The 25,881-nt window shown below is 44.3% G+C and overlaps 2 protein-coding genes across 2 annotated transcripts in view; both read left to right on the forward strand.

The window, feature by feature from the left end:
- The window catches only part of SLC18A3 (solute carrier family 18 member A3), a 38,054-nt gene extending 22,989 nt beyond the window's left edge, over window positions 1-15,065 (forward strand). Inside the window, exon 2 of the mRNA XM_032959093.2 lies at window positions 5,845-15,065. Within this exon, the coding sequence (XP_032814984.2) occupies window positions 6,404-8,134 (1,731 nt within the window). The 5' untranslated portion in view covers window positions 5,845-6,403 and the 3' untranslated portion in view covers window positions 8,135-15,065. The remainder of the gene's footprint in view (window positions 1-5,844) is intronic.
- CHAT (choline O-acetyltransferase) overlaps window positions 1-25,881 on the forward strand; it is a 94,468-nt gene that overhangs the window by 22,979 nt on the left and 45,608 nt on the right. The gene's annotated exons all lie outside the window — the stretch shown is intronic.

Here is a 25,881-nt window from a genome sequence, read left to right on the forward strand (position 1 = left end):
CCGATGAGCTGTGAAGCTCTTTTTCAGAACGTTACAGCAAACAATACGCGATAGGAGTGCGAAGTATAGGAAAGGTAAGTAAATCACTTTTAAAAATAGTTAAACAAATATATACATATAAAACAAAACTATATATATATTTTATCTTACCAGGTAAAGCCCAATGAGCTATTAGCTTCTTTTTCAGAAGCGACTTAGCCACAATTGACAGTTCAACGAAGTGGCATACCATGTGGAAATGTATATCGGCATAATTATCTAAATAATCTGATCGCATGTTTATATTAAAGGCCCTCTAACTCACAATCGGAAAAAATGCGAATTGTTCTCCCTGCCAGGGCTCGCATCAGCCCTAGGTCCCCGTCACTGGAATGTGGAATTTGCACCTTTGGCTCTAACCAACAATGGAGCAGCGCCCCATCGCTCGTTTGAGAATGGATACATTTTTTTCTTTTAAACATTCCTAGAAATGTTATGCTGGAACATAATGATATTGCAAAATTTTGCTCGGTGTTGAGCACACAGACCAGGCTACTCAGCTACCTTTGGAATATTCATAGCAACAGACTCGATCGCATTTGTGCAACACAATCACAAAATAATAAATGCCTTGTAAACATAAATCCATATAAGGACAATATTTTACTTTCACAACATCTCGTTGTTACGCGTTAACTTTCCCAAATGAATGCCAAACTCAATGTGCATAAATTGCTTTGGAGAGAAAAGTCTAAAATAACATCTTCTCTCGTTTAGTGCTTTCATTAAAACAAGAGATATTCCCTGGCACAGAACGAAATATCTGAATTACATCTGGGAAAGTTGCTTTTTTCCATTCTTAAGGAAAAGGTATTATGTTATTGTTGGCTCTATTCAAATTGGCCTGTATTTAAATCCATCTGAGTTGGTACTTTCATCGGAGCACTTGATTCGGTTCAAATCCCTTGTGGGAGTTTTATTCGCCTAGTATTCCTTCGGGGTTGATACAATGAGTACGTGCTCTCTGGGAAATCAATGGTCCGTGTCTTATTTTAGAGAGACTCGCCATTGCAATTTTTAACGTGGAATTTCCACCTTTTGGATAAGTGGCTGCAGCAGATTGCCCCTGCTCGGGAGGGCCCTGCGAGTCAAGGACCCTATCCCGACTCTCACGTGGGGCGCCAAAGTCACTAGGCACGGGCCCCAGAAAAAATATGTAACCCCATGGCCTCAAAAACACAGTCTAACCTCTCCAAGCTGGACTTAATTAAGCGGGAATTCTGGGTAAAGCTAGAAAGGCTACCAATATAAACATGTAAGTATTTAACGACACTAAAACACAGTCCGACCGGAACACTGTTCACTTGCTAATTGACACTTTGCGTATAAAGTGATGGCTTGTGTACGTGTACGAGCAATTCTAAAGACACCACGTGTACACGTATTTTTTGTATAGAATATGGTTAACCAATGCACCTGGATGCCACGTTCATCCACGAAAATATATATTTTAATACATTCTTGAAGCCCCATTGTTTTGGGCGTCAGAATCAGCCTAGATATCATGGTATGAGAAGTGATTTGAATTACAGTGGATAATAGTTACTTTTTAACCATAATTAAATTGTAAATATTAAATTGAAAATATTTAGTTATGTATTATTGGGTCTTAATTCAATTCCAGGTATTAGATGTAAATGTGGTTACTGGTTAATAATTTACATTACAGTATACCGGACATAGCCCATCATCGGCAATCCTCCGCTCCCCAATTGGTCTGGCTTTCGAGGGATTTTACCGCATCTTAGTCTCATCCTGCCAGCCACATACACGTGGGATTCCCTGCACTTGCTCAGAGCTGCCAGTAGAGATGAGCATCGCTCCACGCCCGTTTGGGCAGAGACAATTAGAGTTTAACTTGTTAAGATTGATCACAATGCTGCGTAGCGTCTGCAAAAAAAAGCGAATTTCCTTGTAGCATAGGTCCGTCTATTTATATTTAAATGTCATACAGGTGTGACTGACAGGGTCCTGGCGTCACGGCCCAGGGCCATCTAGCAGAGTAATGGGGGCCCAGCGTGAAGCCGCTACAAAGAGGGGTACATTGTTTAGCTCGATGCAATGATATAAATATCACTGCATTGCTTTTAGAATAACGTCTTTTGAAAACGTGTTTTTTTTATTAACTTGCTTCATTATCACCATCAGCCGTGGCAAATCCACTGCAGGGTGAAGGCTTCGTCAAGCCGTTACAATGAATGTTGTATGGTTCTGTGATTGTACAAGCCACCTAGCACCCGCACATGCGCTTACTTCATCGCCCCATCTCCTGAGTGGATGTCCTTTCAGGCTCTTTCCATTCCTTGGTTTCCATTCCGTCACTATCGTTGACCTTCCCCCGCACCTCCGATGAGCACGGTTGGCTACGTACGGTGCGAAAGAAGTTCAACGCACATTTCAACATACGTACATATATGATTGAGGTTGCAACAGCAACTGTGCAATGTGCGAAACCATCACCTTTGAATGCCTATGCCTCGGCTATCTGTCGCAACGCTTGCTTCTCTTAGCATTGCAAACACGCAATTTTTTTGGCGTGTAGGTGGAAAGCACCATTAATCCCGCAGATCCTGAGTTGGGGGGGGGCTGTCACTGATGCTGGCAGAGTTGCAGAGTATCATGTAACAGGCCCACTGCGTAACTGTCGTCCTCGTCATCATCATCAGCATCGTCAATGCATCACCATACATACTATGTACGTGAAGAATTGCTCAAAATCAATTGTGTAGCTTAGAACTGTGCTAAGCCATTGAGATCCTGGGTTGGAAATCTAGGATGTTACCCAAGGTTAAGTCAGCTTTTCGTATGTTGTAATACGTTTGAGTGTCTCAGCCTGGCCCCAAATAACTTTTTGAAGTCAAAGCGGCTCCTAAATAAGCATGCATAGTGCTCATCTCCGATAGACAGCCTTGAGTCAGTGGTGAAAATTCGAGATGCAAACTTGAACCCGAGACAGGGGACAGCTCAGATCTTAATTTAGTTCCGGTCAAAATGAATGGTGGCTGTTCAATATGGTTACTAGTCCTACAGTAGGATCATCATAAATTGTTTACTATTAATCCTACGCCTCCCATGCGGTACATATCAAGGCACGATAGCAATAGAAATTCTCATCATTGTCTCGTATCTGTCAATATAGATTATAGCCGCCCAATGTTTGTTTGGATATGGGGGAAAATTGTGAAATAGATATGTCGGTATAACTATTTGTTTAAAGTAATTCTCATTCATCATGGGACCTCCTTTGCCAGTACCAAAATATGAGATTAGGTTTTCCCCTTTTTTTGGCAACAAAACAGGTGTTGAGATGTCAAAACATCAAACTGAGCTCTCATTACTCTGATAGTGGCATTCCCTTTGTGCTGTGTACGCTTTTTGGCGTCCTCTGGTCTAACAACGTTTTGAGACTAGGCTCAAAAGAAAGCTGTCTCTGGTGTGGACCAATCAGTTTCAAAGACAATGCATCATATTATCAGAGTATTTTTTTTGTTTGCATTCTGACCACAAGCATTGTGGTTAATGCAGGCATGATTCCTTGTAAAAGGTTTCAGTTTGGTGTTTTTAACATCTCAACACCTGTTTTGTTGCCAGAAAAAAAGGGAAAACCTAATCTCAGTCATTCCTATTGTTTTCTTGTTTTAGCGTTGTATTTCAGTGTTCCACAGGTAGGAATTCATGTTGAGATTTAATTGCATGGGTTCAAGGGGATTATAAATGACAGTGTGCACTCAATTTGGACAGACCGTTGGTTGGAAGTGCAATTGACAATGAGCTCTTATGGCTTTGAGACTTTGTGAGATTTGCAGAAAGTAGTAACGACACATAATTAATCTGAGATAATACTTGGTCAGCTATCTGGGCTCATTGGTTTTGACCCAAGCTTCATGTAGCAACATTAAGTTATGTTTTTGACAGTATTAAAATCACCCTCCATTATGTTTGTTGGTATATATATCTGTAATTCTAGATTTGAAGCTTTCGTGACTGCAAGGATTCATACTTTTTGGGTTTTTTCGGTAAAGTCACGTAGGTAAAATAAAATAGAACAATTAAATCACGACGTTTCGGAGACAACACAAGCTTCCGTCTTCAGGTGGAACAGTCACAGCAGAATCTCTGTGTCAAGAGCACTTGACACAGAGACAGATTCTGCTGTGACTGTTCCACCTGAAGATGGAAGCTTGTGTTGTCTCCGAAACGTCGTGATTTAATTGTTCTATTTTATTTTACCTACGTGACTTTACCGAAAAAAATAAAAAGTATATATCCGTAATTTTTTAAGTTGCGTAAAATGTAAATCTTGATATAAAAATAATAATTTAATATTTGCATCTAAGGACGTCAAATCTACAATAAGTGAATGTTTTTTTTTCTTTCTGGCCTCTGATGCAAATGTCCAGTGTACGTATATGATTTGCGACAATGTGCCAACGGTTGTGACAATGGAACGAGTATTCGAGAGCTGGACTTCTTACTTTAAATTGAGACTCGCTTTAGACTTTGGATAAGCGTTTACCAATTGCTCCTAAATTCGTTGACCTTCAATGGCGGCAATGTGCTTACACTGCGATAACTCCTGGATACTTGCTGTGCTTCGCCAAAGTGTTGTCTATTGTTTCTCCTCGGCACCTTGCTCATTATGGTCTCCATTTACTTTTGCTTCTGACATCTCGAATATAAAATACAGAATATGAATATTTATTTAGACTGTAGGAGGAATCCGATGAGCTATGAAGCTCTTTTCACAATGTCCATTATGGGCGGGTCAGCAAGACTGAAATTATCATCGTGTTTGCATCCGCCGCCAACAGAATTGAGCAGCATCTCATTATTCGGGGAGGTACTTTCACTCGTGAATGATGTAGTATATGTTACAGACGATAGACGTTTATAATCATTAATCTGCACCACGCATCAGGATTATCCTCTCATGCTTGTGGCAGAAAAAAGTAAAATAGAATAAAGACTCAAAAGTAATTCTGCGGACTCAATGGCAGGTACATTCTTCTCATATCATCCTCACCTGATGTTTGTGTAGAGAGTTGTGGGAGATTACAAGTTTTTCGATTAATACCTTCATATAATACGATAAACGCTGCTTTTAGGAAGCATTATTTTTTGTATCGACACGTCGATAAAATAGCACATAACGTTGACAGGAAAGTTAGTTTTCTTCCAGCCGACTTAACATAAGAATTAAACACCGTAGAGGTGGCCAGATGAGTTGAGGCTGATGCCCACATCAAAGCGAGCCAACACGGCTAATATCATCAATTAGAATGCTTGTTTCGGCCATCCGTGATTAAATTGCGTCCTCATATGTAGTTAATTAATTATCTCAGTCTGGTCACCAAGGACTACATACATATTCCACCATCCCTCATTTATTTTTATTACAAAATGTGGCTTATTCTGAGGATCCAAATTTTTGGTGAAATGTCACCCTTTACAACGCATAAAAAGGAACACCGTCCAGTTTTGGATTAGAGGCCCACTGAAGTGGCTTCAGAAGTAGTTCTGTAACGTCATTATCTGGGGCCATCCCCTGACATAATGTGATAACTCCAACGCTCACCGTGAGAGTTCTGACTGGAAATTTCGTTCATGGCCAAGTTATCCGAATTGGATTATCATTTGGTGATTTATTTTTTTAAACGAACAAAAAATCCCCAATAAAGTAAATGCTAAATATTGTAATGGTGTGTTTATGATTGTGCGGGAGAACATAATGTAGTCAAACAAATAAGGTCTCTCTTGTCTCTTCCTCCTCCTCCTCTCCCCTCTCTTGTCTCTCCCCCTTTTCAGTCGCGAGACTAAACCCACCGCCCTCGCGGGACCCCCACTCACCCTCACCCACCCTTCCACGTTGCGGGGTGGACGAGACGAGAGACGAGAGACAGAGAGACCAAAGGCGAAATAAAGTCGGCTGGCTGGAAAAAAAAACCCCCACACAGACACGCGCGCGCACAAAGTATTTCCGCAAACTCTAAGTCCGCCTCCCTACGTCAAAATCAACTTGTGCACAGTCTTATTTCACTCTCGACAATGTTTATTTGAAAAGAAAAAAAAGCGAATACACTTTGCCAGGTGGTTTATTTCAATCGCCTCTAAAAGAGCCACTTTTAAAACGGAATATATATTCTATGTACAGCAAGTGCAATTAGCAGTTCTGGAGGCTACACACCGAAACGTCGCAATCGGATGTCCCTTAAGCGGTCGCAACATTTTCACCAAACCGGGACTGACTCGCCATAACTTCGACAGAAGTACAAAGACCTGGGATCGCTTCCAATTGTAACTCTTGAGCGAAGGTGCCGTCGACCGAGAGAGGCAGTTTGCCAAAGGGGCTCGAAAGCGAAAGGGCATGGCGTGGCGGGTGGCCACGTGGGTCCGGGACACGGCCCACCGGGGCATGGGTGGGATGCAGAATCCTCGGCGGCAGCGCGGCCTCGTGCTCTTCATCGTGTGCGTGGCCCTGCTGCTCGACAATATGCTCTACATGGTGATCGTGCCCATCATCCCCGACTACGTTGAGGCCATGCACCGGGACACGGAGAGGGCGGCGCTTGCGCAAGAGCAGAGGGCTCACCGGAGCCAGCACCGCCACGAGGTCACGACCGCCGTCGCCACCTACTCCGAGGAGGGGGAGGAGGGTGTGGGGGGCGTCTACAACTTCACCAGTGGCACGGCAACCACCGCGGCCGCCTTGGCCACCACCGTGGCCGCCACCGCGCGCGTCGCCGACGACGACGCCGACGAAGACATCCGCATCGGCATCCTCTTCGCCTCCAAGGCCATCGTGCAGCTGCTGGTGAACCCCCTGACGGGCACGTTCATCGATCGCGTCGGCTACGACCTCCCGCTGCTCATCGGCCTCTCCATCATCTTCCTCTCCACGGCCGTGTTCGCCTTCGGTGAGAGCTACGCAACGCTGTTCGCGGCGCGCTCCCTGCAGGGCCTGGGGTCCGCGTTCGCCGACACGGCGGCCATCGCCATGATCGCGGACCGCTTTACCGAGGAAGCGGAGCGCAGCCGTGCGCTGGGCATCGCGCTCGCCTTCATCTCGTTCGGCAGTCTCGTGGCGCCGCCCTTCGGCGGCACCCTGTACGAGTTCGTGGGCAAGCGGGTGCCCTTCCTGGTGCTCGCCTGTGTGTCGCTCTTCGACGGACTCCTGCTCATGGTGGTGGCGAAGCCCTTCTCGAGCCGCTCGCGCGAGAACATGCCCCAGGGCACGCCGATCTACCGGCTCATGATGGACCCCTACATCGTGGTGGTGGCGGGCGCGCTCACCATGGCCAACATCCCGCTGGCGTTCCTGGAGCCCACCATAGCGTCGTGGATGAAGAAGACCATGGGCGCCAACGAGTGGCAGCGCGGCATGACGTGGCTGCCCGCCTTCTTCCCGCACGTGCTCGGCGTCTACATCACGGTGAAGCTGGCCGCCAAGTACCCGCAGCTGCAGTGGTTTTACGGGGGCCTGGGGCTCGTGATCATCGGCTCCAGCTCGTGCCTGGTGCCCGCGTGCCGGACCTTCGAGGAGCTCATCGCCCCGCTCTGCGGCATCTGCTTCGGCATCGCCCTCGTGGACACGGCGCTGCTGCCCCTCCTCGCCTTCCTCGTCGACGTGCGCCACGCGTCCGTGTACGGCAGCGTGTACGCCATCGCGGACATCTCGTACTCGCTCGCCTACGCCATGGGCCCCATCGTGGCCGGGCAGATCGTGCACACGATGGGCTTCGTGCAGCTCAGCCTGGGCATGGGTCTCACCAATGTCCTCTACGCGCCAATGCTCCTGCTGCTGCGCCACGTGTGCGCGCTGCGCCCGTCCGCCTCCTTCACCGAGCGCCGGGCGTTGCTGCCCGAGGACTCGTGCAAGGAGGCCTACGACAGCTTTGCCATGGAGGAGCAGCAGCAGCAGGCGAGACAGCCGGAAGGAGGCGGAGGCGAGGGGCTGTCCCCACCCCGTCGCCTGGTGGACACCGAGGTCCACCTGACCGGACAGGCGCAGACGCGCACGCTGCCCTCCCCGTACCAGGCGTGGCCCGAAAGCGACGACTCTTTTGGTTTCGGTGTGGCCACCAAGAGGAGCCCTTAGCGAGCGGCGAAGTTCAACACCGAGCCGATCGATACGTGCGGCGCGCAGGGCACGCGTGTCGGGGGGAAAGGCCCTTGGTGTGGTGGAAGATGACAAACGAGAATAAGAATAATAACAGGCAGCAGAGGCAGTTGTGATAAAAGTCAAAACTTCGAATTGCGGTCGACTCTTGGTTTCACGGCGTTTCATTCAGCCACACGTGTTATCAACCGTAGGACGTGATTTTTTTGGCTAAGACCCACGGGCGTGCCAACATGGGACGAGTAACTGTGCCCTTTATTAAAGAGGCCCTCTTGGGAAATTGACCCCATAATTTCAAAATCGTTCATGCTAAGTTCTTTAAAGCAGTTTTAAAATGTAGATGTGCGGTGGGCTGATATAGTGGAACGCATGCCGAAACCCACCCAAGCCTATGCCTCACGCTCTACCCATGTCTATACACGTGCTTCCTTTGCCCCCACTCCGTTTTCTTGCACCAGGCCCGTAGCTGGCTAAGATGGTGCAGGTGAGTGCTCTACTTACACAGGACGCCAACATATACTGACAAGCACTGTGACCGTGTGCAATCTGGATATTTAGAGGGGGCACTATACTCTATTTAACGTCAGCCTGGGGTCTAACCCATGGCTACAGGCCCGTCTTACATGGTCATCCCTTGACTCCACGTTGCCACCACCAGTCACGATCATGGTAAAGTTGGACCAAGGTGAGGCTGAGGCTTGTTTCTTCACTTCAGTTTTGTCTCGCCCGTCCTTATCTGCACCCTCGCCCACTTACCCCTGATGACCCACAAGAGTCTGACCCAGGGGGGATGCATATACACTCGGTAGAAATCCAGGCTACGGTGGGAGATGATAATTTGCAAAGTATGTAAAAGTGATGCTATTTTTTAACACATTTTAACATGAGGGTTTGTGATTGTTTTTTTTACGTTAATTTGAGTTTTATTTGTCCTGTCGATAAACCAACATGGTTGACACCAAATCCCGATTTGCAGATCGCAAACGTGAGTGACTAATGGTTGGTGTGAGATTGGCAAGTGGTGGCTTGAGATTATAGACAGGTATGAGGAGAGGTAAAGAGAAGGGGGGGGGGGGGCGGGAATGATGTACGTAATGATGCATCAAATAAAATTGACGCTTTGCGCTCAGAATAAGTGCATACAATGTGTTACTTATTGAAGCGAATTATTAACAAGAAATGATTGTTGAATGTCAAAAAGTACCCATCCTCAAATTGCGTGAAAATACAAGATAATCCGAGCTACCGCCGTACGTGACAGGTCTGATTGACTTGTTCCATTGTAACGGTTTCTTAGAACAGTCCTGTTGCCTGGGGCTGGCCTGTCAAGATGTCATGGGCATTGCTTACCAACTTGTGAAAGTAAGTGGGCACTAGTACTGCTCCAGCCTGGCACAGATCTGACCCCATTACAACTAGTCGCCATGGTGGCGAGATGTTAACTAGCTCACCTGGTAATACAGGAGGTCGTGGGTTCGATCCCGACTGACGCCTGTAAATTTGTAGTTTGCATGTTCTCCCCGTGGTCGCGTGGATTTTTTTTCCGGGTCCTCCGGTTTTTCCCTCCACATTCGGAGTATTTAAATGTCCACACGATAAGCCACTTTCATTTGTGAGTCAGATCGCTTCTGAAAATGAGCAATGTAGCTCAGTGGGCCTTATAAAATAAATATATAATTTCGTTTAGTCATGAAAATGCATCATTGCTGCATCCTCATCCATCTCCCCAAAAAACAGTGGGGTTGTGTAACTTTCCAGTGTGCAGATGGTGCAACTGCATCGGGGTCCAGGACCGGGCAAAGAGAGAAGGGGAAAATTGAACAGAGGGCCCATTTCATTCCTTGTATCAGGGCCAAATGCCAGCCCACGCGATGGCACTGATCCCTCCAGCTCCCTCACAACCCCCCCCCCCCCCCCCGTTCTTTGCAGCCAATTCATGAGTCAGGATTTGTGATAATGACAATGGTGCATGCACCCAGTTGCCCAGAACAACGTGGCCATTCCCTGTTAATTAATGCAATTAATCTAGAGTCTATTATGCGATGGCACATTATTGCAGGTTTTGGAGCTGGGTCATTTACATGAGTTGCCCGATCATGTTCGGAGAAGCACAGCATTACTTCCCCGTTTACTGTTTGCTGTTACACTTAGTTTAGTTCAATTGAAACAGGTTATAAAATCAAGGGGTTCTCACCATTTATATCACCCTTCAGGAGAAAGCCCACTGAGCTAATGCTAAAAAATAAGACACAAGTCATTGCAAGACAACACAAATACTAATTCACATTACGAGGATTGCACATTTACCAGCCATATTATCTTGCAGATACAAGGGAACATAAGCTTTGGGTTTTGATGCACTGATTAGTAAATGTTAATCTTGAGAAATATGCAACTTCCACATTCAAACCCATAGTCATTAATATGATCTCTTTATTTAATGTAAACGGCATTGTAAAATTATCTAGGATTATTTTTCTATTAACCGATGGTTAGCTTAAATTTAAACGTAGGCTTTCACTACATATATGATTCACAATGAGTTAATTTTAGGTTAGATGGTATAGGTATAATGCAAATGTTTAACTTGAACTCGCCACCGCCTAACGGAGGCAATGAAATCATCACCTGGGCAAATATGTCAATTAATTGGGCAATCTGATTAAAATTGGGCACAATTTTAATTTTGTGCCTGCGAATAAGCAAAATCATCCATCACGTTTGATGTGTTTTTAGTTACGGTACTCAGCCTGGCACTAGCTGAGAGGCATGTTTTATCGACACAAATAGCAGCATGATTGACACGTGGAGAAGCACTCTCTACAGAGCATGGAGGAACACCATCTCATGTTGGGTTAGATAGGCCTTTTGGAGTGACTCCAAACATCGTTCTGTTGCATCTTCTTCTGGGGCTATTATATTGTATGTATGGACAAATGGTATCAAGTTATGTGTAACAATAACTTTTATTCTTTACGATTGTTTTTTTTAATTAAGTGTTTTGCTTGCAACCCTAACCTTTATGTACCTTGAACTTCTTTCGCACCGTACGTGGCCAACCATGCTAATCGGAGGTGCGGGGGAAGGACAACAAACTAAACACGAAAAGCAGTTCTAAAGAAATTAGTTTTAATTCTTGATTTAAAAATGCATAGCTCTGGTGGCTTTCTAATATCGGCAGGAAGAGCGTTCCAGACGGCCGCAGAAGCGCATCCGAATGCGCGCGATGCAGTGACCGTCTTTGTTGGATGGCCAGCCAAAAGCCGCTGCTGCATTAAATCATGGGGCTTGTTCCACTTAATTGGCTGCTTCGCAATTCAAACTGTTGGTGAACACATCCCATGAAATTGGTGATATTTCCAGTGTCCAAAGCTGAAGGTTTCAGGACACAGTAGAACTTCTTCTTCTCCATGAGTCTGTTACCTGTGGTTCCTATTATCCACAGAATGTGTCAGGTCCCGGGGAAAACTGCTATTATACCCAAGGCCCTATGCTTATTATCTTCGAGTGTCCGCACATATTTTTTTTTATCATGGATAAATGGCGATAATTCACAGATAACCCAGTGTATCTGCGATCCTGGTCCCCGTATCACCGTGGGTAAGAGGAGCTGTACTGTAATAACGTTTTGGCTTTTATCATAATATCTCTTTGGGCTATTATACATATATAATCCAGCTACTCTTTGTCTTCGGCAAGGCATGGCTCTTCCAAAGCTTGTGTAAAGATGGTATACGTCTGCTGCAAGCATTTGTAAGTGCTTTAAAAACTGTTGTAAAATGTGATGTATAAATATAAAATATTGAGGCGAGAGGGTGTGATATGCACACAACCACAAATTAAAAGTATCAAATATTTTCATTAATCGCTGGAAGATGAAAGCAGATGTTGAAAAGCAAAGTGTAGATCGTGAATTGGCAAAAACCCTGGTGAAGAGATTCAGTGAAGATGAACCACCTCCTTTCTGGTTTGTATGTATGTTAGTTAAACTTTGGCACCGAACGTAGCCAACTGCGCTAATCGGAGGTGCAGGAAATATTAATCCTTCTTGGATTCACTGAAATGAAAAACCTACAGGCCAGTAGATTCAATGTATTATTTTTTTCCTCATTCAGTAATGTAATACATTCCTTTTAAAACTTTAAAATTGCTGAAGCAGCTAAAAAAACCCACTTCATGTCTGTGTATAGTATACAGTATATATTATGCCATGAAATGTAAACATGTCCAAAGAGGAACTGTGGTTTGTAAATGTTCGTAATTTGCCACTAAACATTCCGCTAAGCGACATGCTGTTGCCATTATTTTCAGTGATACGAGGGGGGGCTACGTTTTTAAGAGGTCAGATTGACTTCCACGAAGAACGTCAATTGTCCCCATGGGCTCTCGTTTTGATCACATAAAGAGGTAGATCATTTAAGTATGCAAATTGGTATCAGTTTACCTTGTAAAACGAGGCTAATTGTGTGCAGATGTTAAAGGGTATTGCTTGAAAGATACAAACTCATTCGGTTTCATTGTAAAACTAAGGCCAATTCAATTGGGCATATTACACTTACCTCTTAATATCTAATTGATGCAATTCCCATCACCGTTTACCCCTCTAAAATATACAAATGATATTTAATTACAAAGCAAATATTCTAAAGACTGCTTATATATAAAAAAAAAATAATACACGTAGTGTGAAGGGGCAGTCACAACGCTTTGATAATGAGATACCTAATCTGTCCAACCAAATGTTAGTCCAGTTTGAGTTCGCTAATTTTCAATTAACGTTATGGGGTGGCACAAGCCTGTAATTTCAGTCAATCGGAAAATGTGCTTTGCGGACCATGAAGAGATTGAGCCATTGCATCAGAGACCTACCTGCAAGGTAACAAGGTGCCAGTAGCAGACAGTACAGCGAGTAGGTCTGCACTACGTCTGCAGAATTTCAGGGTTCTTCCATTTTTCAACTTGTGGGATTTCTCCGAGAACCTCGGTGTTGTCACGCAATGCAGATTTACACGTGAGGCTTGGCCAAGTATTCTCAACAACCATTCCCTGAGGCTAGGCAACATTCTCTTGAAAAAGGCATGAATAATTCACGAAGATTACGGAGGGAAGACAATGTTTAATGATACATTACATTGGGCCTGTATGAACTTATTACGTCTCATTCTCAAAATGTGTTTGGGGCATTGCACTTGTGGCCATGCACATCATCACTAATTAGCATCTGAACCAGGCCCTGGACTCTGCTTTTGGATTGAACTCAGGAGAGACAATGAATCTATCGTAACGGTACTGAGACGACAGCTGAGCGCTTCGAAATGTATTTTTTGGTCAGATCACGAAAGTAAAATACGCATCATGTAGCCTCGTGTACCCAACACAGCCGATAAAATAAAGACGTCACGTGAACAAACATGGCTATGTATTACTGCTTCTGATGGAGAGAAATCTGGAAGTAACAAACTAGCATGATCAGGCAGTTGTAAAAATTGTACATGTTCTGTCCTATTTAAGGCCCAAGACTGGAGGACATTATCATAATTCTGGCAACTGCCTGATGATGCTGGTTGTAACTACCAGTGAAACGTCTGCCCCCAATTTGGAAACATGCTTGTGGATTGCTCTACAACACACCGATGTGCTGAAGCAGTAATTACTTGCCAAGTTTGTTCACGTGACTTCATATTAATTAGCTGTGTCGGGTGGAGGAGGGTGCACGACACATTTTATAAATGCGATCAGACCCAAGAATCCATTATGAATCGTAATGGTGGTTGCGAAAGCCTACGTGTAAAATTTGACAGCTGTGTTATTGACCTCAATAGCAGCCCACTGACACTACTTATCCTATGTCTACCCATGCCATATGGGAGTATCATAACATATGTATGCATAGAGCAATTTGATTAAGTTAACATAAAACTGATATACAAAGTTTCTCTTGCTGAGACGAATAGAAAAGATTGATGTATGACCAGTTTTGATCACAAGTTTTAAAATATTCCTCTAAGTGTCAAGAGTTGTTTTTGTTGTTAATATATTACCAGTAGTTTGGCAATCTTTTAGGCAGTGTTATGTGCTGTCGTGTGTTTAATTCAGCATTGTCACGATCATCATCGTGTATTTTTTGGGGGGTGAGGTGGCACTACATGATTGGACAATTAACAGTGGCGGTGGTGGTTGTTGTGTTGAGAAGAGGCTGGACCCCAAATGTTCACCCCTAGCAGTCATAACCCAGAATTGTTCGTTATATATATGTTTTTTTTTAATCTCTGCCTACACCTGTTACACTTAAAATACTCTTTCCCTAAACTACAGCTATCTTCAATGTTAAAGTTTCCGTTTCTTCTCAGCTACAGAAAAAAAACCCTTCTTTTTATTTTGCCTTATGCAAAATCTATTATATAATTGCTGAAGCAGCAACTATTACATTTTGCAATAAGTGTACATGTGTATGACGAGGGCGTGTACATGTTGTATCATGATATTATAAGCAGCGCGACTGTTGGCACGCTGCGTTATGGTTATGGATCCGGCATCGAGGGTTTGATTCCCGGCCATGGTATAACGCCAGTGGCAATTAGAATCTGAACCTGACCCAGGCCTCCTCGTGGTTGACTCAGCCTAAAATGAGTACTTAGCGCAGCGAGGTCAACATCAGAGCACTAGGGAGACTAAGGAGGCCAGGTGTGGTGCTGGTCTTACTGCCCCCTTCACGTGCCGTGTTGACCTTAATATGTGCTCGATATCAGCACTCGCCCCCACAGTCTATGAGGCTAAATGGGGTGGGGGGGGGGGGTCTTCGATTGTATATAAAGGAAATGTTGTGCAAGTTCATGTAACATACTATGATTGTGTGTATATATACAATATCATATCCAGAACCTAATAAATTCATTTAAAAGAGCAATTACCCGCTGCGTTGGTTTGAGCTTTGTCGCGTTGAGCTGTAACAGCTGGCACTTCCACTGACATGCTTCACCCGTGATGGAGAATGATGCAGTGGTGACGGATTAACAAATGTGCTGCGCTATGAACCAGGCCATGTATGTTGAACTTATTTCACACCATACGTAGCCAACCGTGCTAATCGGAGGTGCGGGGGAAGGACAATAAACTAAACACAAAACACAGTTTTCAATAAATGAATTTTCAATCTTGATTTGAGAGTGCATAGCTCCAGTGGCTTCCGAATATCGGAAGGAATAGCGTTCCAAACGGCCACGTGGGGTTTATTCCTGGTCATAAACATCATGGGTGGGATTTGCTAAAAAAAAAACATTTCCTGACATTTTGGATTGGTTTCCGAAACAAATTCAAAGATGTTGACCTCTCGAGTCAAATCTGAAGTCCATTAGCAGATTAGGTGGAATAATCTAATACAGGGTTATGAAATGGCTTTAAATGTAGCTATAGGCCAACACAAATCATACGCGGAATTATATGGTCATGGCAATTAGTAAATTAGAGTCTAAGGGACTCAATGTAACATGTTCTTTTCATCAGATTAACTAAGGTAGGAATTGGTGATGCTGTTGTATTACTCAATTTTAGGTTACAATCTCATAACCATGACCAGGTTCTGGCTTATAATTAAGAATTATTATTGTACGTTGAGTTGAAGAAAATGATAGATAATGAAAACATGTATTTAAAATGGGGAAATTATGAAGTTGGAATCTTTGGCTAATGGTGAATAGCGGCAGCAAATTCATATGCAGTGGATTGTGACACAAAGCCAAACATCATAGCAGAGTGCTGTTATTTTCAGGAAATCGGTAATCAGAGGACAATCACTTTGCAAATATTGTTTACAGTTAAAAAAACGCACTGAAAAGTTGGTCAATATCCTAGTGGGACCCTCCTGGACAAATACAAACACTGGGGGGTAAAGATAAAAAAATACAAATATTATTCTACCCTGAAATTGAAAATGTGTTATTGTACAACCAGATATATATGTTAGAATGCATCCAGAATTGTTATCAGTTAACTTTCTACAGGTTATCGGTTTTTGGTATACATTTCCATTCAACTTTTTATTGTAAAATGTGTCATATTTAGTTGTTCAAACTGAGCCAACAAAAATGCCATTTACTACGATAATGAGCCGAAAATGTCTGTACCGTGCGTGACGTCACTCCATGTCGGCCAGCCCCCCTCATTAATAATCATGAACAGGTGACGTCCTCTACATGGACCCCCCCCCCCTCCTTATTAATAATCATGAGCAGGTGACGTCACTCCACATCGAACAGCCCCTACATAAATAATCATGAAGAGATGACGTCTTCCAAATGGACCTCCGCCATTAATATTAATTAGCGGGTGACGTCACTCCACATGGGGGGCGAGGCTCCTCCCCGCTCCTCAACGTCAACTGACAACCCTCACTACGAAGGCAGAACTCTCACGTCACGCGATCTCCGTCAGGCTGTTGAGACATAGAAATAAAAAAAGACGTCATGATGAACAAGGGATTATAACCTTTAAATGAAATAAGTCTGTGTCACCGCGCCCTTACAAACTGCACACGAATTGATGCATTGAATATCACGTCGCGGTCTGATTTTCCCTTGCAAGTTTCAGATTTGCTGCAATACACCGTGTCCTTGGACGGGCAGAAGGCTAGTTAATGATAGTTAAATAATACAATTTTAAGATAGTCTCATAAATCATCTCAATGATTGTTAGGTTAGTTAATGATAGTTAAATAATACAATTTTAAGATAGTCTCATAAATCATCTCAATGATTGTTAGGTTGTTATTTATTTTTCAATAATACTGGTCCAAAAAAGTCAAAGCATCTCTCTACTCAAATGAATAATGGGGCAGCACTCATCTTCACCAGAGGCCTTAACTCAGCGGCTTAGATTCCTAATTCTTCTGACAGGTCCTCTTTTCTCTCCAAATGACAAAACAACATTATTGACTTTCCACGATTGACCCTTGAGGGCGATTAACATGAGTGCCACTTGAGGAATGAAAAGTAAAGTTCACCCAAAACATCAGAATGTCATCAATTGATGACATTCTGATCGTGAGTGACTCACTTTACACACAACGCTACGCATGCCATACAATCACTTTGATAGCATTTCCCACTCCAAAGAGTACAGTGAGGGAAAAAAATATTTGATCCCCTGCTGTTTTTTCTACGTTTGCCCACTGACAAAGAAATGATCAGTCTATAATTTTAATGGTAGGTTTATTTGAATAGTGAGAGACAAAATAACAACAACAAAATACAGAAAAACGCATGTCAAAAATGTTATAAATTTATTTGCATTTTAATGAGGGAAATAAGTATTTGACCCCCTCTCAATCAGAAAGATGTCTGGCTCCCAGGTGTCTTTTATACAGGTAACGAGCTGAGATTAGGAGCACACTCTTAAAGGGAGTGCTCCTATCTCAGCTTGTTAGCTGTATACAAGGCACCTGTCCACAGAATCAATTAATCAATCAGATTCCAAACTCTCCACTATGGCCAAGACCAAAGAGCTCTCCAAGGATGTCAGGGACAAGATTGTAGACCTACACAAGGCTGGAATGGGCTACAAGACCATTGCCAAGAAGCTTGGTGAGAAGGTGACAACAGTTGGTGCGATTATTCGCAAATGGAATAAACACAAAAGAACTGTCAATCTCCCTCGGCCTGGGGCTCCATGCAAGATCTCACCTCATGGAGTTGCAATGATCATGAGAACGGTGAGGAATCAGCCCAGAACTACACGCGAGGATCTTGTCAATGATCTCAAGGCAGCTGGGACATAGTCACCAAGAAAACAATTGGTAACACACTACGCCGTGAAGGACTGAAATCCTGCAGCGCCCGCAAGGTCCCCCTGCTCAAGAAAGCACATATAAATGCCCGTCTGAAGTTTTCCAATGAACATCTGAATGATTCAGAGGACAACTGGGTGAAAGTGTTGTGGTCAGATGATACCAAAATGGAGCTCTTTGGCATCAACTCAACTCGCCGTGTTCGGAGGAGGAGGAATGCTGCCTATGACCCCAAGAACACCATCCCCACCGTCAAACATGGAGGTGGAAACATTATGCTTTGGGGGTGTTTTTCTGCTAAGGGGACAGGACAACTTCACCGCATCAAAGGGACGATGGACGGGGTCATGTACCGTCAAATCTTGGGTGAGAACCTCCTTCCCTCAGCTAGGGCATTGAAAATGGGTCGTGGATGGGTATTCCAGCATGATAATGACCCAAAACACACGGCCAAGGCAACAAAGGAATGGCTCAAGAAGAAGCACATTAAGGTCCTGAAGTGGCCTAGCCAGTCTCTAGACCTTAATCCCATAGAAAATCTGTGGAGGGAGCTGAAGGTTCGAGTTGCCAAACGTCAGCCTCGAAACCTTAATGACTTGGAGAAGATCTGCAAAGAGGAGAGGGACAAAATCCCTCCTGAGATGTGTGCAAACCTGGTGGCCAACTACAAGAAACGTCTGACCTCTGTGATTACCAACAAGGGTTTTGCCACCAAGTACTAAGTCATGTTTTGCAGAGGGGTCAAATACTTATTTCCCTCATTAAAATGCAAATCAAATTATAACAATTTTGACATGCGTTTTTCTGGATTTTTTTGTTGTTATTCTGTCTTTCACTGTTCAAATAAAACTACCATTAAAATTATAGACTGATCATTTTTTGTCAGTGGGCAAACGTACAAAATCAGCAGGGGATCAAATACTTTTTTCCCTCACTGTAAGTGGCAACCCCAGCGAACATGGAACGTGAGGTCAGCATTGGGCCAACGTTGGTGCCAGTGATTGAAATGCCACATTTCTATGGTGGACACGTTTCCTTCAAGGCAATTCGATGACGTTATTTTGAGAGAGAAAAAAAAACATGGGATTAAATCAAATCACAAAACTAGGAGTAATCAGTAATCAGAGACGAATTACTTATGACGGTTTAGAGGTAACGGTATCATCATTGTGGGAACAATGATGCATCGGTGTGGGAAGAGGCTGCCGGGTGTGCTCTGGAGGCCGTGATGGATCGTATCATGTCTTTGCCGCGTGTTTAATCTCCTAATGGCTCAGCGCAGGCGATTTCTAATTAAAAATCGACGCAAGACAGCCATCAAGGCCAGCACACACGGGAGGGCGGGGAGGCGAGTGATGGAAAGAGTAATACTACTGATGGTCATGCATCTCTTGTACGCACGTGTGTGTGTGTGTGCGTGTGTACTCATATGTGTAAGCATTGCCACTGGGGAGACAAAGGCGGCCGGGCCTGGTTCTGGCCACCCACCCCCTCGTGTGCCGTTTCGGCCTTCAAAGGTGCTCGCGAACAGCACTTGTCCCAACAGTCTGTTAAGGCTACACGGGGGAACTTTGTCTCTGTTGTGCACTGCGCTACGAAGCCGACGACCTATGTTTGAGTCCCGACCACTGCTGACATCACTGGCAATTACGTGAACCAGCACTGGGCCTCCACTAGATCGACTAAGCCTTAAAATAGCCTCTAATGTGGTGTGCAAATATAACCAAAAGTGAGACAAAGGCAGCCAAGCGTAGTGGTGGCCATACCACCCCCTTCCTGCACAGTTCCGGCCTTAATAGGTGCTTACTAAAAACAATTGCCCCAACAGTCTAAACGGCTATTACAGGGCTTTTTTGTAATGTGTGTACACGTTTTTTTTGTGAGCGCATCAATGTGCGCTCATGTCTGTGAACGCGTGTGCTTTTCTGTGTACACATGAGTGCACGAGCTTTATAATTACAATCCATTTTTTTTTTATCAACTGTCCAAACATCAATAAAACCTCACGACGTTGTACAAGGCAGCCCTATAGGCATAAAGGGTACACAATGCAAAAAAGATTTACGTAAAAATAGCGTGCGTATATTTGTGCGCGTGTGTGCCGTTGTGCGCGCATGAATAAATTGTGTTTTCATCCCAAGAGGAACAAAAGACGTTCCTCATCTTTCGGGGGATTTTTTTTCAGTTAAATGTTTAAAAGCCATGTGCACAGGGAATAGCGACGCAGTGGTGCGAGCACTGCGTCGCTATTGACAATGGACCCACAATTAATTCCCAGCCATGGATAACATCGGACGTGGCCTTAGGGGTTGGATGATTGTGACGGGCTCCGAAAATGTATAAAGCTGAGGACCGCCGAATATGGATAAGTACAGAAAACCAGACATTTGTTATTGTTCGTGGTGCAGCCAATGAATCTATCCACCGATTATCATAGATATTTGCGATGTGCTTACAGATGTTCTGATTTTTGGAACCCGTGTAATTTTGTGTGCAATTCGTTCGTGTGCACCGCTGTCATTAAAAGAAAAAAATGAATTCTCGAAACGAATCGCGACCCCCCCATCCCTCCCATCGTGATATAATTTATCGAAGAGGGATGAAACATCACAACCACCGTACAGAACATGTCGAGTATGCACTGGTAACAAAGACAAAGATCCCCCTATAGTCTGCACAGACTGCTGGGGCAAGTGCTGTTGGCGAGCACCTATGAAGGCCGACACGGTACACGAAGGGGGTGGGTGGCCAGCACCACGCCCGACCGCTTTTGTCTCCCCAGTGGCGATGTTTACACACCACTGCACCAGGTACTCATTTGAGGCTGAGTCGACCTAGGGGAGGCCCAGGACCGGTTCAGATTATCGTCACTGGTATTGACAGTAAACGGGAATAGAACCCGGGTCGCCAGGTTCAGTAGCGCAGCGCTGTAACCGCTACACTACTGCTCCCACACACACACACATGGTAACACACACACACCTGCTAACACACACACCTGGTAACACACACACCTGGTAACACACACACACCTGGTAACACACACACACACCTGGTAACACACACACCTGGTAACACACACACCTGGTAACACACACACACACCTGGTAACACACACACACACCTGGTAACACACACACACCTGGTAACACACACACCTGGTAACACACACACCTGCTAACACACACCTGGTAACACACACACCTGGTAACACACACACACCTGGTAACACACACGCACCTGGTAACACACACACCTGGTAACACACATACACCTGGTAACACACACACACCTGGTAACACACACACCTGCACGTTTAGCTGCATTTATTCCCCTGTATTAGTAATGAGTTACGTGATTTGTGTAAACCTGTTGAGTCTTGTGTCCGTGGTTCTTCACGTGCTCGCATGTGTTTGCTCTCGAGGACGGTGATTTCCTTACAAGTGCAATCATTGACAAGGAATTGGCTAAAATCGTCATATAAGACCCTCCTGAAAATATGTTCGTGCTCAATCGGGGCATTCCTGGATAAATTACGCATTTTTGTAAAATTATAATCTTATTCAATATACGATTACATTCACATGTATGGCGAATGCTCCTAATTAGGCATACGTTATCATTACTAAAGTATGTTTTATTTGCATGACAAAACAAACCCTAACCACGCATGTATAAAAATGTTCTAGAGATGAGCACGCAATAACATAATTGTGCACGCTAATGGAACAATCTAAATATATATCTATTATGCATAACATCATGCAGTTTAATATGCACAATACGTATCGAAATGTGCTAGCTCTACTAAGCTTTGGGCAGTGTAAATCTGCTCAGGGGCACGACAGTGCGATGAGTTTCATTTCAACACTTAACATTTCCTAAAAGGGGCCCAACGTTGATTTGCGTTCGTTCCTTAATCCACGTGCTCCTCTCCTCTGTCTGCCATCGTCACCCCAAGCATGCAGCCCTGCACTCAATTTTGTGCTTTTTGTCAGCGTTGTGTCCATGTTTCTGTGTCAAAGTTGTTAAGTCAGCACTCATAGTAAAAGTTTTTGGGTTCAATCGCGTTATTATAAATGTGTCACAACCCTCCACCATCCGAAACTGCCAATCAGTAAAAAAAAATGTGTCACGTTAACAAAACCCCAATTAGTGACTTCTTCAGCCCAGCGGTGTGTTTGAAGAGTGAATCTACAACATTTAGAATTTGAGTTGTACGACGTTTCGCTGGCAATTACATCCAGCATCTTGGGGTTGCGACACATTTATAATAACGCGATCTAACCAAAGCACCTTTTTCATACCTCATATAATCACCCAGGAATGTCCTTAACGCTCGTGACGTCTCTCCACATCGAACAGCCCCCCTCATTAATATTCATGAGCAGATGACGTCCTCCAAATGGACACCCCCCCCCCCCCATTCATAGTAATTAGCGGCTGACGTCACTCCACTTACAACCCTCACTACGAAGGCAGAACCCTCACGTCACGCGATCTCCGTGACGCTGTTGTTGAGACATAGAAGTAAAAAGGACGTCATGATGAAATGGGATTATAACCTTTAAATGAAATAAGTCTGTGTCACCGCGCCCTTACAAATTGCACACGAATGGATACAATGACTATCACGTCACGGTCTGCTTTTCGCTTGAAAGTTTCAGATTTACTGAAATACACCCGTCCTTGGACAGGCAAAAGGCTAGTTATAAATAATACTAGTCGCGAAAGCCTACGTGTTAAACTAAGTCAACGCAGGCTTAAACAGGATACATCGCTAGAAAGAATTGCGGGCAACGAATACGGCTGGTGACAGAATAGCAGCCCAAAGAGAGTATGTATGTCAAGGCCGTAATTATCATATATATTGGGGGGGACATATCCCCCCAAATATTCAAATATGCTCAAAATGTCCCCCCCCCCCCAATATATTGCTTAAAAATAATTATTGCTATGCTATGTTAATAAAAACAACAATTTGCTAAACCTTGGCCACAATATCTGGACTTGCCTTCATGTAAATCAATGCATAGATTTCTGTTTATATGATTGTGGTTATGGTTGTTCTTTCTTAATCCCTAATCTCTGCCATTACATACAATAAAACAAGAAATGGTAAAAAAAGTAAAAATAGAGCGATCTAATACAATATACACTATTAGACATTATTGTCAAAAATAAAGAAAAAGTCCATCCCATGTGTTAGTGATTTTTTTTTTATATTTTAGGCAGGAAATTAGTTTTCAAATTTAGATATTTTTTCTGGGTTGGGACCCCCAGACACCCTGGAAGATTTGGTCCCCCCCCCCTCAATGTTGACTCCATGGCTATGGCCTTGATGTATGTACTGCATGTACGTTGAACTTATTTCGCACCGTACGTAGCCTACCGTGCTAATCGGAGAGAGAACGGCAGCCACGAGACAGACTGTGCCCGAGAGAGCACATTGCCACCGTGGAGATGTGGCAATGCCAGTCTAAGTGCGGGAATGAGTTCAATTGTTGGCCATGGCGGGACGATGACAGCATTGGGGAGGCTTTCAAATAGCCGTGGATACATTCATCCTGGTGATCGTATTAACTGGCAAACAGTTCGCGCATTTGTTTGGCTAAATATTCGGTCACAATATTTTGTTATTTACGTTTCTGATTGTTTCGTCATATTGTGCAGAACTCTATGTGCACCTAGACCGTACATTGCGAATGGGTGAGATTCAATTACAATATTAAGGCCCCGTTGCTCCTAATTACATCATACACACGCGACACGCAAGGACTAATGGGCGTGCAGTGGCCCCGTTTCGGCAGACGAGGAGGAGGGATCACGTGGGATTATTAACCATTACTCCCACACACTCCAATCGGTTGATGTTTTGCTCCGTGCAGACCTCTTCCAAGTCTCAACATGTGGGCGATGTTCGCCTGCATCTGTAGCATTCTTGTGACGAGGTAGCGTCCATCCTCGCAAGGTTCTAAACAATTCGTGCAACGGAAGCAATGTAGTTACGCGATGAAGGAAGGCACTTATGAAAATGTGGCACAACTTGTTTCGCTATGGATCCTTGTTTTTGCTTCAAGTCGCGTGGCAAATTCATCCAATTATCCGCAAATCTTGAACCTCGTGGATAACCCCGTGCATAATATAATCCGCGACATTGATCCCCCACGTCACCACGGATAAGATGAGTTATCCTGTACATGAACCCATCATAACGCTTACAAATGTCCCTGGCGGTTTACTTATAATATGTGTAAACGTTATGTATGACAAGCTAGGGTGACTATCTTACCTATACCAATAAAAGATTTTGATTTGAAGCTTTCGTGACTGCAGGAATCCATACTCTTTGGTTCTTTCGGTAAAGTCACGTAGGTAGAAAATAAAATAAATCACGACGTTTCGGGCGCAACACAAGCGTCCGTCATCAAGTGACAAAGCACCTGATGACGGACGCTTGTGTTGCGCCTGAAACGTCGTGATTTATTTGATTTTATACCTACGTGACTTTACCGAAAGAACCAAATAGTATCAATAAAAGATTAACACAGTTATGTCCTGCTTTACTGCTGAGGAGCTCACTCTGCACATCGCCTGCATGCAGCGATGTTTCACTGTCAGGGTGCCTCCAGCTGCCTACTACTGGCAGGATCTGAAAACTGCAGTAATGCAGTTTTCAAGCGTTCGGGCAGTCCTCGACTTACGAACGGGTTCCGTTCCTGAGACGCGTTCGCCAGTCGAACGGTTCGTCAGTTGGAAAACAAGAATACATTGTATTTCAATACCCATACGGTCAGTGTTATGAAATGTGTTTCAGGTTCAACAAAAAAGGGAAGCATTGTTTAACGTATGAATAAAATAAATATTGTACATTTGCATGTAACACTGTAAAAAATCTTGTATCGTGATTAAAACTTAACATAAATTCACATAAATAAAAAAAACACACACAAACGATCCACCTTATGGCCTTAACATAATGTTGGGACAAGTGCTGTTAGTGAGCAGCGCCTATGAAGTTCGGAACGGCACACGAGGGTGTGGATGGCCAGTACCACCCCCGGCCGCCTTTGTCTTCCAAGCGGCGATGTTTACACACCGTATCAGGAAGTAATTTAGGCTGAGTCGACCTAGGGGAGGCCCATGATCATTACAAAAATAATCGTCACTGGTGTTGGCTGTGAGCGGGAATCGAACTAGGGTCGCCGGGTTTGCGTCACAGAGCACTAACCACGACACTACCGCTTCAACATCACCAGCTGCCACTCGCGGTGACGTCAGCACGGTGCTTGTGCCAGGCCATGTGCAGTCTGAGGCCACGTGAAGTGTCGAAGGCTCGCTGACAGGAGATCATGGAACAGACCCAGGTGCCATGGGTTGACTGACGGAGATGACTGGCAGAACCACCAGCTGTGCCCCCTACTGTGCCAACTTGCTGTATTTTATCCGCCCGGCACTCCGTTCGTTGTTGTGAGTGTCGCTCCTCTTCCCTCCATTGTTGTTGGAGGGCGACTGCCCAGTAGCGTCCTTCACAACCCACCTCCATAGAGGCTGATATGACACCGCTGGTACCAATCATCGGCAAGTTCACTCAGCTCACGTTCAAACACACATACATGTGCACGTGTAGAGGCCATGAATTAAATGTTGTTTTCTCTATAATTTATCCCAGTTATTTTCGCGGGGGGTATCGATAAATGAATCACCTCGTATATTTGGTTCCATGATAGTGGGTTCTGGGTAAAATATAATTATACTAGAAAGGATTTGTGTTCTGTTTCACCGCAATGAAATAACCGTTGGTCCATCATATTTTTGACAGTAGATGAACGTCAATTTAGTCAGTCATCCCTACAGAGATGAATGAATGAGAACAGCGATGTGGTAAATCCACAGTGGTGGCGCAGTGGAGAGAATTATTCCCACCATAGTAATGTAGAATTTC

This window comes from Petromyzon marinus, chromosome 22, assembly GCF_048934315.1.
Source record: "Petromyzon marinus isolate PM22_M1 ecotype Great Lakes invasive population chromosome 22, UKy_Petmar_22M1.pri1.0, whole genome shotgun sequence".
In the NCBI taxonomy this organism is placed as follows: Eukaryota; Metazoa; Chordata; class Hyperoartia; order Petromyzontiformes; family Petromyzontidae; genus Petromyzon; species Petromyzon marinus.